Consider the following 14,226-nt stretch of genomic DNA (forward strand, 5'->3'; position numbering starts at 1 on the left):
CCCGTTTACTGTAACTCACGCTGTGCAGCGTCCTGACCGCGCAATAAGGTTGCCATCTGCGGTGCGGATCAGTGGGCCATCCCGAGTTGTTACTTTCCATGGTCGGACAGCGAGTGGACCGCTCATGACGGAGTAGACAGGTCCCGTGTCGACCAAGGCAGTAACCGTGTGACCGTAGACCGTAACTCCAAGGTCAATTATTCGCGTTCTCCTATTGCACGTTGTCTCCGGTGTCCGATCTCGGCTTCGTCGAGTATTGAGGCTGCGGTGGGCGTACTCCGACGTTACTTCTCTGGGCAGCGGTAAAAGCTTCAAGTCTGGCCGCGTCGCCGTCGTGATCGGTGTTGTCGTCGTAGTTGAGGCATGGTCTCGCGTTTCCGTCGATGGAGGATCTTTGTTCTTACGCCTAGAAGCAACCTCACCTCCTGAGGCTGCTTTATTAACTTCAACCTTCGGGGGCTGAGGAGGGTCCACGCACGGCGTAACCTCGGCTAGGATATACAAAGCGCGGTGACGATGGCGACGGGAAACGTGATAGCGGGCTCGGCGATGAGCATTCTTCCCGACGCAAAACCTCCTCGATTTCGGCCGGTCGCTGGCCAGGTCAGGGTTGCGAGGCGTCGTAAGAGAACCCTCAGATGCCCAGTCTTCAGTATGGGCAGTGCCGGAGGATGTGACCGGCTTCGTCACAGTGGAAGCATAGTGGGCGGCGCTGGTCGGGAGTTCTCCACTCGTCGCATTTCCTCGGCCCTGTGCGACGCTCGTAGGACGGGCTGGTTGGGGTGAGAGGGCGGCGGCTGAGGGCGATAGGGATTTGGGTCCCGTCGTCGAGGTGCAGGATGGCGCAGTGCTGCGGCGTAAGTCATGGCTGGGAGCTGCAGGGTCTGCGTGGTTGTCGGCGTCACACCCCAGGCGTGTTGAACGTCGTCCGGGATTGCAGTCAGTGAGCGATGTAAGCTGTGGCTGCGTTCCCGTTGGCAGCAATCGTCGGAGCTCTTCTCGCACAACTTGACGTATAACCTCCCGCAGGTTATTGTTGTTAGCGGTGTCCAGGGAGCTTGCTGAGAAAACGCGCTGATAGTGGTCATACAGCGGGCTCTGGCATCGAGTTTTTCGATGGTGGATGCCTCTTCTACGAATTCCGCGAAGGTTTTCGGTGGGATGAGGGCGAGGTCGGCGAAGAGTTGCTCTTTAACGCCTCGCATAAGCACCTTTACCTTTCCTTCTCCCTTCATATTTGCGTCGGCACGCCGTAAGAGACGCTTCATCTCCTCAGTGTACACTGTAACGGTCTCGTGTGGTTGTTGTATGCGAGACCGCAGCAGCTGCTGGGCTCCCTCCTTTCGCACGACGTTTGCGAAAGTCTTCAAAAGCTGCTCGTTGGCGGTTTCCCAGTTCGTAAGCCTAGGTTCCTCATTCTCAAACCAGATTCTTTCTGGTCCCTCCAAGGCGAGGAAGTCGTACCTTAATTTCGTGGCATCGTCATAGGGGTTAAACATAGTCACACGGTCGAACTGTTGCAGCAATTCTTCGGGGACGGCCCCAGCCGAAACGTGGAAGGTTGGTGGCACCCGGGGCTGCAGCAGAATGACTCGAGTCGACGTCTGGGGCAAGATAATTGGTGGACGTTGCCGTTTTCTTTAGCTTTCGCGTTGGGTTCCGCAGAGTCCCGAACTCGGGTGCGTCACCTTGCAGACGTCGGCTTGCGTGGCGGACTGGACTCAGGTCCTGCGGTAGATGACTCAGAGGGCTGGCGTCACGACTTGCTGGGGGTGTCCGGTACATGGAAGGCCACCCGGCACCTCCACCAGATGTCACATTGTAGTGACGGCAGTCCAGCGGTCACGAAGACACCAACAAGACTTGGAAACGAAGCTCTTTATTTAGGCTGACTTCGCCCGCAAAGGAATAAACAGCGCGGCAGCGGCGTAAACAACAAATGTACTCGTAAGTCGTTGAACTACGAAAGCCCGCCGCTCGCGGCATCGCTCAATTTAAAGGCTGCAAAGAAACTTCGAGATAACAGGTCAAGATCATCTACAGTAGTCTGGAAAAACGTAGATGCAGCTCTTCATGGCTGTGCTCAATCGAGATTAGTCCGGTCGCTACTCGCGTCAGGAAATAAAATGATAACACCCCTTTCCTGCGGCCTTGAGCGCGAACGAACGGACACTACAATGATATGTGACAGTATTTTATAATGCTCACTATTTTGTCTTAAACTTGTCAAGCATAACAGCGAAATTGAACTGCAGGTTGCTAAAGTAGCACACGCATTTTCAGAACTGGTGTGCGCTCTCCACTATTGGCTTTGAAATTTTGCGCAGTATATGTGTTGGTGTGAAAGCTAAAATAACGGTCAGTGAGATAGGTGGTGTCATCCAGCAAAGATGTCTCCAAAGATTTAGGCCAGAGGGCCGGTTTTTAGATTTGGCGAGACTGCGAGGGCCGAAACACATATTTATTTTATTTACTTATTTACCCTAGAGGCTAGAGGCCTTACCTAGGGGAGCGGTTTATATAGAATAATGACCAAGAAAGGCAGTTAATCGTTTTAAAAAAAGGTTCTCCTAATCTAACAATGTTAGCTTAGTAATATATAATCACACATTGCGGCGATAATTCGTAAAAAGAAGGTTCTACTAGTTTTGCAATGTTAGCTAAACAGTTTCGAAAGATGGTTTGGCTTGATTTATGGTAGTTTGACGTCCCAAAGCGACTCAGCCTTTGAGAGACGCCGTTTGAAGGGCTCTAGAAATTTCGACCACCTCGGTTTCTTTAACCGCAGCTGGTCGAAATTTCCGGAGCCCTTCACTACGTCTTCTCTCTTAGCTAGTTTTGAAAGAGTTCTTTATTATTGACAGGCACAATTTCAGCAGGAAGGTGATTCCATTCGCAAGATATAATCAGAGTATGTGGCTGAAAAAAGTTTTAGTGTTACGACCCAGACCAACTTTGTGAGCGTGATTAATGCGATCAGTTCAGTATGCAGTGTGGTATGGTGGAAAAGTGTTTGAAATAATGCTAAGCGTGCAATTTTACGGTGAGACGCTAAAAAAGATAGCTCAACGCTACTTTTCATGGTTGATTTGCTGGCTGTTCAGTTGAAATTATAAAGAATCAAGCGAGTGGAATTATTTTGAACAAATTGAAAAAATGGATTAGAGTGTCATGAACAGGATCCAATACTGATGACGTATGTTGAAGTTTCGGGCGTAAAACAGTCATAAAAAGCGGCAAATTAAGGGAAGGTGGGGGAAGGGAAGGCGTAATACTCAATGTATTATGCCATCGTCAATTCACATTCGCAATTTCCCTTTTCTTCCCTGCCCTTTCGCACGTGTATAATAGCAGGGCAGGTCCATGTTACCACCGGACGACTTCTCCTCCTTTTTCTTCATTGTATTTATTGTCTCTCTTTTTCTTCCACTGCCCTATAGCGGAGAACGCATTCTTTCTCGAGTTACGATTGCAGGTGCGATCCACGCTAATTATGTAAATAAAAGAGACACAAATCGCCTTAAATGGTCGCATACAAATTGGAACGGCCCAAAAGAGCCCCACGCAATGTTTGCGCGAGACCTGGCCTCGCGGTCGCGGCGTCCATGGGGCCGTACGTCGTTGTGGGGACTGTGTCCCGATGCGGGACTGTCGGAACGACCCCGCGGGCCGGCTAGTTATAGCGGGCCGTATTTTGGAAACCTTTTGTCTGGTCCGCCGGCAGTATTGCTGTACATTATATACATTGTTGTATTTTCAATAAACAGCGCTAATTTTGATAAAACTTTTGAAAGGAAGTTCACACCGGTTTTGGAACCATTCTTTATCTATTTACAAAACAAAAAAAAGCGTCGAGACCACCATGGCTCAAATTTGCTTGAATTCGTGCCGTTTTTTTGCGCGCTTTTGCGCATCAATCTTGGATTCGAATTTTAAGGAGCTTCAAATAATGAATATAAATAAATTATCACAATATCCCTGAGCAGCTGCATAGAGTAAAGTGTAATTGTGTGCACACCTGTCCTCTCTCTGTTTTCTCTGTCCCCTTCGTGTTTGCCTCTGTCTATCTCATTCTCACCGGTGTGTGCGTTGTGTGTATCTTGTAGCGGTTGTCGGGACCATTGATCTCCCCGTGGTCTTATCTGCAGGCATTGCACCCTTCGAATCCCAGTCACCGCTCGCTACACCTGCGTCAGCTCTCACAACTTCCCAAGTGTAGCGCAGTGTATATAAAGCACGCCGAACAACCAAGCTCAAAACTGCCAAGGCGTTTTCACACATTCGCTGGTACTCTGTCAGCTGGAGTTGTACTACGATGAAACAGGCTGCGCTTCTTTGCTTCCTGGCCGGCGTTGTTTTCGGTAAGCTACCCTGTTTGTTTGTAGTTTTGCCTGCCATAATGTCGTTTTTTACTTGAATGTTTTAGCTAGCACTTTGCAGAAGACATTTAACTTGAACAGTTCCAGAAAACCAAAGGGTTTACGAAGTTCCTTAGAAGCTAGTTCCGTCACCTTGGACCTCTTTTTGTTTACTTCTCCCAATCGTGAATAATGCGATTCGAATACTAAGTTATCTATTACATTAGCCTATGCCATTTGCGCCTTGTAGGCCTCAGAGCATCTTCACATTGTACCCCATAAGTCAGTTTCCGTTAAGTGATTCACCAATGCTTGATCGTACCTAGTAAACCACACTGAATGCGCCATTTTCTGGGTTAAAGAATATTAGATGCTTTTATTTATAAACTGCAATCGCATGTGCTCAGTGGAACCCTGTAGAAAGGAAATGAAGAAAATTACATTGAGCAAATAAATAAACGCGAAGGAGAGAGAGAATTCTTTATTGAAAAATAGAGATTTTGAAAGAAGGGCGAAGAAAAACTCGTTGTAAAAAAAATTACTTAGTCAACAACGCTGGCGATATTGGCTGCAGTGTTTTCCCGCTTGTGTCCACTAGTTTTTACTGCTTTTTTATTTTTGGCTGGATTGCGTTGAGAGGCAGTGATGGCCGGTTCTAAAAGACATGAACGTCACGCCCATCATCGTTATAAATGTGCTTAAACAGGCCCGCCTTTATGAGCAACGGGGCAGAGGTTGACTTCTCAGAATCATGTGTATGGGTCGGAAAAATACAAAAAGGAAGGAATTTTATTTATTTTAAAAATAATGCACTCTAGTCCTTCTGCTCAATAAATAAAACTTTCAAACGAATAGAAAAAATTAATGTGAAACTAATAAAAAAAAACGCACGGAAAGACGCTGGGATTTTACAAGCTGCTGCAGGGATAAAGTGGCGAAAACCAGAATATCTGTGTTTAAGTAAGCGAATGCTCACTTACCGCATGGACCATTACTGTCTTTAGCTCTTTATTAGATGAAAAACGGCAAAGAAAACTTTGCGGTTTGCGGTTAGTTGCACGTGCCCAAGTTAAGGGTTCGTATAAGGTCACGCTCGAAATTACGTTCGGTTCGAAGGAATTCGCCTTTGCTAATGTGAAAAGGAACATGCGCTGCACAACACGTTTATATTCGAGCCCTGCAACGTGCAAATGTTAAAAAAGTTCTTGACAACACCTTTGAAGACAGTTTCTAGTAAGTTCGGGGGGGGGCTTGGTGAATCATTTTAGCGCACTATGAGCGATAAGAGTTCATCAGGCCCCGGAATTCACTTTCGGTGTCGTCCCCATGCTCAAGGCGTTGCACATGCTTCGAACGGTTCGTGGTTTGGTTACCGCTCGTTTCTGAAGCAAATGTGAACGGCTACGTCCTTCAGAAAGAACTGAAGGATGTTTCTCCCGATAAGCGGATGGCTTGTTCGCGCTCAAATTTACACGAAGGTTACCCCTTTTTTAAAAATAAGTTGACAGCACCGCCTCGTTGATAGCAAGTCGATAAGTAAGAATAAGTTGAAGGCAAGAGAAAAGTCTACAACTGCTGTATTTTACCGGTACTCACCTATGGGTCAGGAACGTGGAGGCTAACGAAGAGGGTTCAGCTTAAGTTAAGGACAACGCAGCGAGCCATAAAAAATGATAGATGTAACGTTAAGAGATAGGAAGCGGGCGGTGTGAGTACGGGAACAAACGCGAGTTAGTGACATCCTAGTCGAAAGCAAGAGGCTGAAATGGGCTTGGGCAAGGCATGTATTGCGAAGGCAAGATAACCAGTGGTCCTTAATGGTAACGGAGTGGATTCTAAGAGAAGGCAAATGTAGCAGGGGGTGGCAGAAAGTTAGGTGGGAGGATGAGATTAAGAAGTTAGCGTGGATACGGTGGCCGCAACTGGCAAAGGACAGAGTTAATTAGAGAGACATGGGAGAGGACTGGAGTACTAGGCTGATGATGATGATGACAACCTTGTTACATTCCATCTCGCATAGACCATTGTCACATGGTTAGTATTCCTGCGTTCCAAACCAGCCATTTTTTTCAATTCATTCACCCCGAGCACGCCAGCATGTTGAATCACCTTCCGTGATCTATCATTGACACAAACGTAAAAAATTGCAGCATTGACATTTTTTTTATTTTTTTTACGTCTCTTTAAATTTATCTCCTGATGAACACATCTTTTTAAAATGGTTGATTATGTTCTGTAGGCGCATGGTAATGCTTTTTGTGCGTCCATTCCCTGATCGTTTTTTTTTCATGTTTTCAGAAGTTTTCGTTATGCCTTGTGTGCTTCTCCGGGTTTTTCTTTTTGTCCTCTGTGCTATTTGATGTTAATTTGTTTTAAATGTATCGGTTTAATCTTTTTCCTGTGAACCTCATCTATATTTACTTTTATATATATTTACTGCTCTTTTTTTTCAGTCCACTTTCGGTACTGTAGCCCACTTCTATCTGAAATGCCCTCGGCCCTGAGGGTATTAAAATCAGCATAATGGTAGAGCCCCTAGCTAGCGCTGCTGGACCTTGCGGCCTATTCTGAACTGAATTAGGAAAATGGCATTTTTTGTATATAACTGATTGAACCAATAACGGACTGGCTTTCCCAGAGTATTGATGTTCTAGGCATAGCGGAAGGCGGCAGAAAGTTAGGTGGGCGGATGAGATCAGCAAGGTTGCGGGGTTACGGTGGCCGCAGCTGCCTAAGGGCATGGTTAAATGGAAAGACATGGGAAAGACATTTACCCTGCAGTGGGCGTAGTCTGGATGATTATAACAAAACCCCACACACAACAAAGACAGAGGCTATACGAAACAAACGGCTATACGAGGCAAAAGACAAAAATTTAGACTTCTTTTAGATGACAAAAACAGAATTATTTTTGGAATGTGCACCTAAAATCACTTCATTTCAGCACCTTCAAATAGAAGATAGGCTGAGGTTTTTGAGTTGTTACCGACGGGCTTGTTGTAACCAGCTGGAAAGTTGTTCAAAATTAGCATCTTCGGAGCAGGGCGACCCCATCTCAAGATGCAGGGCTAGAAACCAGTACGTCCGCATGCGAGCATGCGTCGCGCTGTAGCCGAGTGGTTTAGCGCTACACTGCGCAGATAAAGATGTGGTAATATTGCACCTTTGCTGCAGCCGGGTATTTTTTAAAGAAAACAACTGACCGTTAGTTTCTTGTCCTGCGTCATGTGGTTTGAAAAAACTTTAACTAGACCGCTGTTCCGGATTCCTGCCAACGACTGGTGTTTGAAGGTCGGCACAGTTTTATACTGTGTTCGGAAGTAGGCGTCATTCAGGTGGAGAGATCAGATTAGGAAGTCAGCCGGGATAAGGTGGGCGTTGCTAGCACAGGACAGGGTTCATTGCAAGGATGCGGTAGGAGCCGCATTCCTGCCGGGGACGTAGTGAGGCTGCTGCTGCTGCTGACGATTATAATTATGATAACTTTTTCTTTTTTCTTTTCTCTTATTCGTTCTTCACAACATGACATACAGATTGTGAAAGGGGCCAAGAAGAACAGCCGCTTCGTTACTGCTTGACAAAAATCTTGGTCCCCTTTGGCATCGATGGCGACGAAGCAACAAATTTATGGAAGCAAAATTATGGCAATCTCCAAATGTTACCATGGGAAAAAATTCAAAATGCAATGCAACAAGAAGTTCCTCACAAATGCACTAATAATGCAGGGAAGCGAAGCGTGGTGACAAAGTTCTGGTTATGAAGATCGAGCGTGCTTGCTAATTGGAGAAATACGAGTAAATTTAAAAAAAAAAAACAACTCCTCGAGGTCCCGGAACTTTAGCTCTCAAATGTCTATTTCTGTTTTCGTGTATTCATTTAGTAGCTGAGGCAGGTTATTCTTGAGCTTTTGAAAGCCGTAACTGATACGGCAATTCGGCACTTTCCAATGTTCAGTACATCTGGTATTATAGGCCACGTCGCCTAGTGATTCTAAGCGGGAAATTTCAAGTAATAGCACGTTGTCTTTCTTAATGCTGAGCAAGATATCGCGCAGGAGTTTCTATTTGCGCATGTTGGTTACAAGAATGATCTTGAGGTTTGTGAAGATTTCTGAAGTGGAATGAAAAGTTGGCGCATCACTAACGTAAAATTTTGTAAAATTTTCCTTTGCATTCCTAACAGGCTAGTAATGATTTTTTTCTCTCTTTGTGATCAAAACTAAATGCGAATAACTTATGTAGGATGAAAATAAGGCGTAGCAAATAGCTGGCTTTGTGGGCTTTAGGAAGAACTAACGATTTTGTTTAAGAATACAGGCTATGGAACGTAATTTTTTCAAAATATGATTTGCGTGGTCGTCCCACTGCGTTATCTAAATGCACACCTAGTACTTCGATGCTCTCAACCGCCTCAATCTTTGTGGATCTGAAAAAAAAAACGGTAGTTAGCTGTGTACTATTGGGGCGAAAAATAACCGCTTTTGTTTTTTTTATTATTAATATTAAGATGGTTATTGTTAGTCCAAGCTTCTAAGTTTCTTAAGATTCTATTTGTTTCTTTAGATTTCTTAAGGTTAAGGTTTTTAAGGTTCAATGCTTCAGCCTAGGAGGAATGGGACACAAATAAGCTTGCGTCGTCTGCATATGTAATAAACTTTAAGTGGGATGAACTAGAAACTATGCCATTCATGTATAAATTAAACAGGAGGGCGCCAAGAATGCTTCTTTTTTCGGTAAGAATTGCTCAGAAATGCGTATCCTCAGTGGCAACGTTAAACAAAAATTGCGCTTTCAAAAGCTTTATCTACCAGATGTGCATTCTCTTGTCGCCACCAGAACGACGGAAGCAGTCGGTGTGAGACACAAAAAGAAAAGGCACAGCTGTTTGCGAAAGTGTCTTTCCAGAACCGGAATTTTCACATCCGACGAGTACTTTAATATGATCAAAACACGCAAGTATTCCTGCAGGCCAATGTACAACACAAAACGGACCTCCAAATGCCACCTGAAAGCGCAAACAAGGCATTGGTCCAGCCTAGACAAGCATTCTTCAGATTTCTCTGAACCCGGCGCGGAGGCTCTGCGGCGATAGAGTTTGCCCGCTGAGCCTGAGGACGCGAGGTGAAATCGCGGCCGCGGAGGCCGCTTGTATTAGATCAAGGCGAGACAGAAAAAGACGTTCATATGCTTCATATGCTACACGGTGCAAATATGTGCTTATTGCAACCAGGTGGTCTGAATTAATCCAGAGAGCTTTGTAATTGAACCCGCTTCTCTCTTCCTTCTCTTCCCCTCCCCAAGTGTAGGGTAGCCAACTGGGCATCGCCTGGTTAACCTCCCTGCTTTTCCGTCCTTTTCTCTCTCTCTTCCTTCTCTCCCCCGGTCCTTGATTCTTTCCGTCACGATGGAGTGGAGGCGCCTACTGTGAGTTACGGAGTCCTTGCTTGCTCACAAACACTTCATTTGTTATTATTTTTTTCTGAACCAGACAAAGCTTGCATGTAAAGGCTTTGTCAAAAGCATGCACCCAAGGGGTCAGTTTCTGAGCCCCGCAGCGCGGCTCCATCTGAATACTCTGGGATCCTAATCCCAGGAAAGGGGGTGGAACTTAGATCCTCAACCGTCCCAAGCTCAGGTGTGTGAAATGTGCTTAAGAGCTCCGCTACACGACTTGGAAGCAAGCCCTTTGGGCCGTACTTTTCTCACAGACTGTACGCTTCTAGAGGTTCTAAAGGAGCCCTGAGCTCTCGGAGCTGGACCATCGCAGTAGGGAGTGTTTTCATGGCAAGTGCGAAATCTTGCTGTCAGGATTCATGCGGTTCAGGGTTCGCGTGCGATTAGTGATCTTTATACCCTCTGGCGCGCGCTCGACGGATTGCTGCAGCATCTTCTCCTTCTATATCAAAGAGCAGAGAGACGAAAGATTTCGTCGTCTGCTCTGCACATATAGCCAACAACCACGCGGTTCATTGACATGAGCACACGTAAATAAATATTCACACAAACGTCCGCACATTCATTTCTTCCCTTATATCGTGAGACTAGCAACATTGTGGTAGCACTCACGGGAAGTTGATCGCCGTGATGTCAAAGGTAGGTCGGGCATGTTGCGCGCCTCTCTTATGATGCAGAAGGACTTGAGGCTGGGCTAGTTGGTGTAAGATACTGGAAAACAGCCAACAAATGGACGCCACGTAGAAAGGAACGCACACACAAGGCTGACTAACAACTGAGATTTAATGCGTTTATGCTTTTTATGGTTTTATCCCACTTACGTCACAACTTCTGTTCACCTGCCGCTGCGCAACATACCTTCCCCTCTGTTACCCCCTCCCCCTCAATTCAATATGTATGTGCTCGTTCGCTTGAATAAAAGCTCAGTTATTAGTCAGTCTTGAGTGTGTGCTCCTTTTTACGTGGCGTCCATTTGTTAGCTGTTTTCCAGTATGCCAATTGTGATGGCGTCCTCATTTGTGACGCCTTACCAGGGCCAGGTTTTAAGAGTAGGAGCAATATCTATAGCTGTAGAATCAAACTAACAGTCGCCATCACATCCCACAGCTACAGCAGCGGCAGAGTTCCGAGTCCGAAGTGCGCATCGTAGCGTGAAGTTCGAAGAGGGCTGCAGGCCTCCCCCTATGAGCGGAATGTGCAGGGCGGACTTTGAGCGCTGGTATTTCGACGTGGCCGACGGCCTCTGCAAGCGCTTCGTCTACGGAGGATGCGGTGGAAACGCCAACCGGTACGACACCGAGTGGGAGTGCCGGAAGGCCTGCATGCGTGAGTGTTGCTACACGCGGTTACTTGCACGACGCACTCCAGCGAATGCGCACTCGTGAGAAATATGAAAGGGGCAAAGCTAGAGGACTGGTTTGCTGACTCGATTACTCGGTAGTTATGTGGGACAAGCAGTTTGTTTTTGTAAAGAGTTTTCCTCTTGGCCTAATACATCCAGAAGTAAGCCTTATATTTAGTAAAATGATAACCAAAAGATTCGCAGTTTTCTACAAAAAGTTTGTTCCCTGCCAATTTACTCACGACTCTACAGAGTGCTCAAAGTGGCGCCACACAAAGAGCAACTGGCGAGGAGGCACACCAGTCACGATAGAAGGTGAAAGATTGCCATGTTTATTTCCGGCATGGTTGCTGTCCGAATGACTAAATAACAGCAAGCTAAATGAAGTCCAGTTTGGTTGGTACAATATAACGATTACTTCTCGAATCGGTTCCATGTTTTAAATTTCCTCCCGTCACGGCTGGTTAGACAGACGCCACGCGTAAGGCTTCAGCCACTAACCAAGAGTGAACACGGTGCGCGTCGTCACCTCAGCCAATGAGCAAGGACGGGGAATTAAAAAGAAAAGGCATCGAATCGGTTTGACGATCGCGATATATACGACCCTAGGGCTTCTTCCCGCATATTTGCCTATATTGTTTATATTTATTTTGATTTCATGTACTGATCGAGGACTCTGTTGTGCACCTGCCTGCCAAACTGTTATGTTTTCATGCTAGTTAGTCATGTAACTTGGGGCTGCAGCTTCGTCACACGACACTGAGCCTTCAGCCTCAGCCTCCTCTTAGGCAAGTGTCTAAGCAACAAATAAATAAAGAAAAGAAATACACAGCTGGTCTGACCAGCCCCTGCGTCACCCGCGCAAGAGCAGTTCATGTTCAACCATATATGTGCCTCAGCCGATGTTGAGTGGAAGCCACGAGTGCTACACAGGCTGAGGCGTTAGGAGAAACGCAGGAGGCCTGTATTCATTTCCCGGTAAACGAGGGCAACCACTTCGTACATATCGCTGGAAATGATCTGCGAGCATGTGTAAAGGCACCGACCTTGTGGCATGACCAGAAATCCATGCATCCATGAACCAATCTATAGGGCACGGTGCTCGATGTGACCCGACTCACTTCTTTATTTCAAGGGCAAAACCGCAAAGAACTTTTATGAAAGCAGAGGAGACGCAGGACGATTGCTCGTCCTGTATTTTCTGTCTGCGTCGTTCGCACTGCTACTCTTAAAATGCATCGCTAACTCGCCTGTTTAGCCGCAGTCTACACGTACTAGGAAAATAAAAAATATACCCTTCTTACTGCCGCTCGGCTACAAGCCTCTTGACGCCGTTGGGATTTCTTGCACCCTATGTTGCCCATCCCATACGCCAGTCTGGACCAATGTCTCTTACATTGACCGGTGGCAGTGTTGTTCACACTCATTTCTAATCGCCTCAAACCTCCCAGGAGCACCTGCATAGCTTCGACTAAACAAGAAAATCACCTTGCATTCATAATCCATGATAGGAGCATTTTGAACGGTTAAACTCAGTTCTTTAATGAAAGGAATTCTTCATCTCACAAAACAATCCTTGGCATTCCGCGTATAAGAGCAGAAAGAGACAATTTCAAACAGGGCTGAATAGAAGCCTTACCCTAATACCATGCAGTAACATACTTCTGAGCGATAAATAGTTTATGCTTTAAATCGTCTGGCCGCTGGCCAAGAGAAAATTTTATCCTACAGCTAACAGAACCATCGATGAATGATCCCGCGCCACGTTTCAAGAGCTCAGGAGTCTGCACGTTCGCCTATTTGAACTACAACCGTCAAAACAATATTCACGCGTTACCAGGGAGAGTCATGCTGGAAGCTAAGAATACCTGCGACACATAGAATTCAAGCGAACATTAGAGCTCGTTCGCGTTTTCTTGAAGCTTTCCTTCAAAACCTTAGAGTGCCTTGAAGAATGATCCTTCGTTAAATATGTTTTGCCGCCTCGAGCCGCAGGCTGTCCTGGCCACCTTTCCGGCACCCAAAACATGGACAGGAATTTACATTATAATAATACAGCCAGACTTATTGGCTGTGCTTCAGGCGAACGAGCGACTACCTTGAGCGCTGCTCTTTCCATGCGCATCGTCCGCATGACTTTATGCGACGCGCACCGGCCGCTGCATAGCTTTAAAGCGCTCGAGAACACGTTTTAGTATGTCAGCGCCGCTTGTGTTTTGCTCTGATCAAGGATTGCTCTGTATGCAGGCGGATCTGGCTGATATACTTCGCGATCAACCTGGAACCTGCAGAAGAAACCAAGGCAAGATTTTCAACAAAAATCACAGCCGCATCCACAAACGATTAAAATAAACTTGTTGCACGCATGCATTGCTGTTTATCTGTGTACGTGAAGTGACTAACTCCTGCACGAACCTAAAGAAGGCTTTCAGTATTAATAATGATTAAATAAACATTCCGCCTCCCTATCGACATTTCCTGTGTCCTGCATGATGTCCCCATTGAATAAAACAGTTAAGAAATTAGGCTACACGTGCCTGTTATAGCTTATCTGATACGTACATGCCGACATTTCAAGTGCACAAAAAGCAAAAGCATCCAGTATACCGAATTGATCATAACAAAAAAATATAAAGGAAGGTAGTCGTACGTAGGATATCGAAAGAGGGCCGAACCACGAACAAGAAGCATTAAATGGACTGCAATCCGATAGAAGCGAATGAACTGTAAAGCGCATTTTGTTGGCGCCAATCTTCCGTACCTTATGGACTATTATTGTCAGGAAAATGTAAGGAAGTACACAGGCCACTTGTGAAAGGCCCAACGTGAGCTTTGCTTTTCTGAGTGACGCATGCTGAAGTCGACAGTTGAAAGAAAACTTGTCTGGTCGGGAAATATAATATTAAAACTTCATAATGCAGTCGCTCACAATGAAAGTGAACAAAAATAAGACCATATTGGACAAACAACAGCGCAAAAAGACGACACCAAAAACGAGCAGGCACATAAGAGCGCTGCTCCTTCTCCGTGTCGTCTCTTTGAGCTGTTCTTTGTTAATATGTTAATATGCCTG

General features: G+C 45.9%; 1 protein-coding gene across 1 annotated transcript; it reads left to right on the forward strand.

Moving 5' to 3' along the window:
- Positions 1–4,273: 4,273 nt before the first annotated feature.
- Positions 4,274–13,523, forward strand: LOC149327343 (kappaPI-actitoxin-Avd3d-like). Its single transcript, XM_089563935.1, has 3 exons — positions 4,274–4,361; positions 10,919–11,137; positions 13,401–13,523. Exons 1-3 carry the CDS (start codon positions 4,316–4,318, stop codon positions 13,412–13,414), a joined length of 279 nt encoding a protein of 92 aa, XP_089420061.1. The 5' UTR covers positions 4,274–4,315; the 3' UTR covers positions 13,415–13,523.
- The last annotated feature ends 703 nt before the right edge of the window (positions 13,524–14,226 follow it).

The sequence above is a fragment of the Amblyomma mixtum genome, chromosome 10, assembly GCF_055824585.1.
Source record: "Amblyomma mixtum isolate Tamu chromosome 10, ASM5582458v1, whole genome shotgun sequence".
Classification (NCBI taxonomy): Eukaryota; Metazoa; Arthropoda; class Arachnida; order Ixodida; family Ixodidae; genus Amblyomma; species Amblyomma mixtum.

Bases quoted from the DNA above. Each gene is read 5' to 3' on its own strand.
- LOC149327343 (XM_089563935.1), top strand. From the start codon at position 4,316: ATGAAACAGGCTGCGCTTCTTTGCTTCCTGGCCGGCGTTGTTTTCG. The intron at 4,362-10,918 runs GTAAGCTACCCT...CACATCCCACAG, and splicing joins CCTGGCCGGCGTTGTTTTCG to CTACAGCAGCGGCAGAGTTC.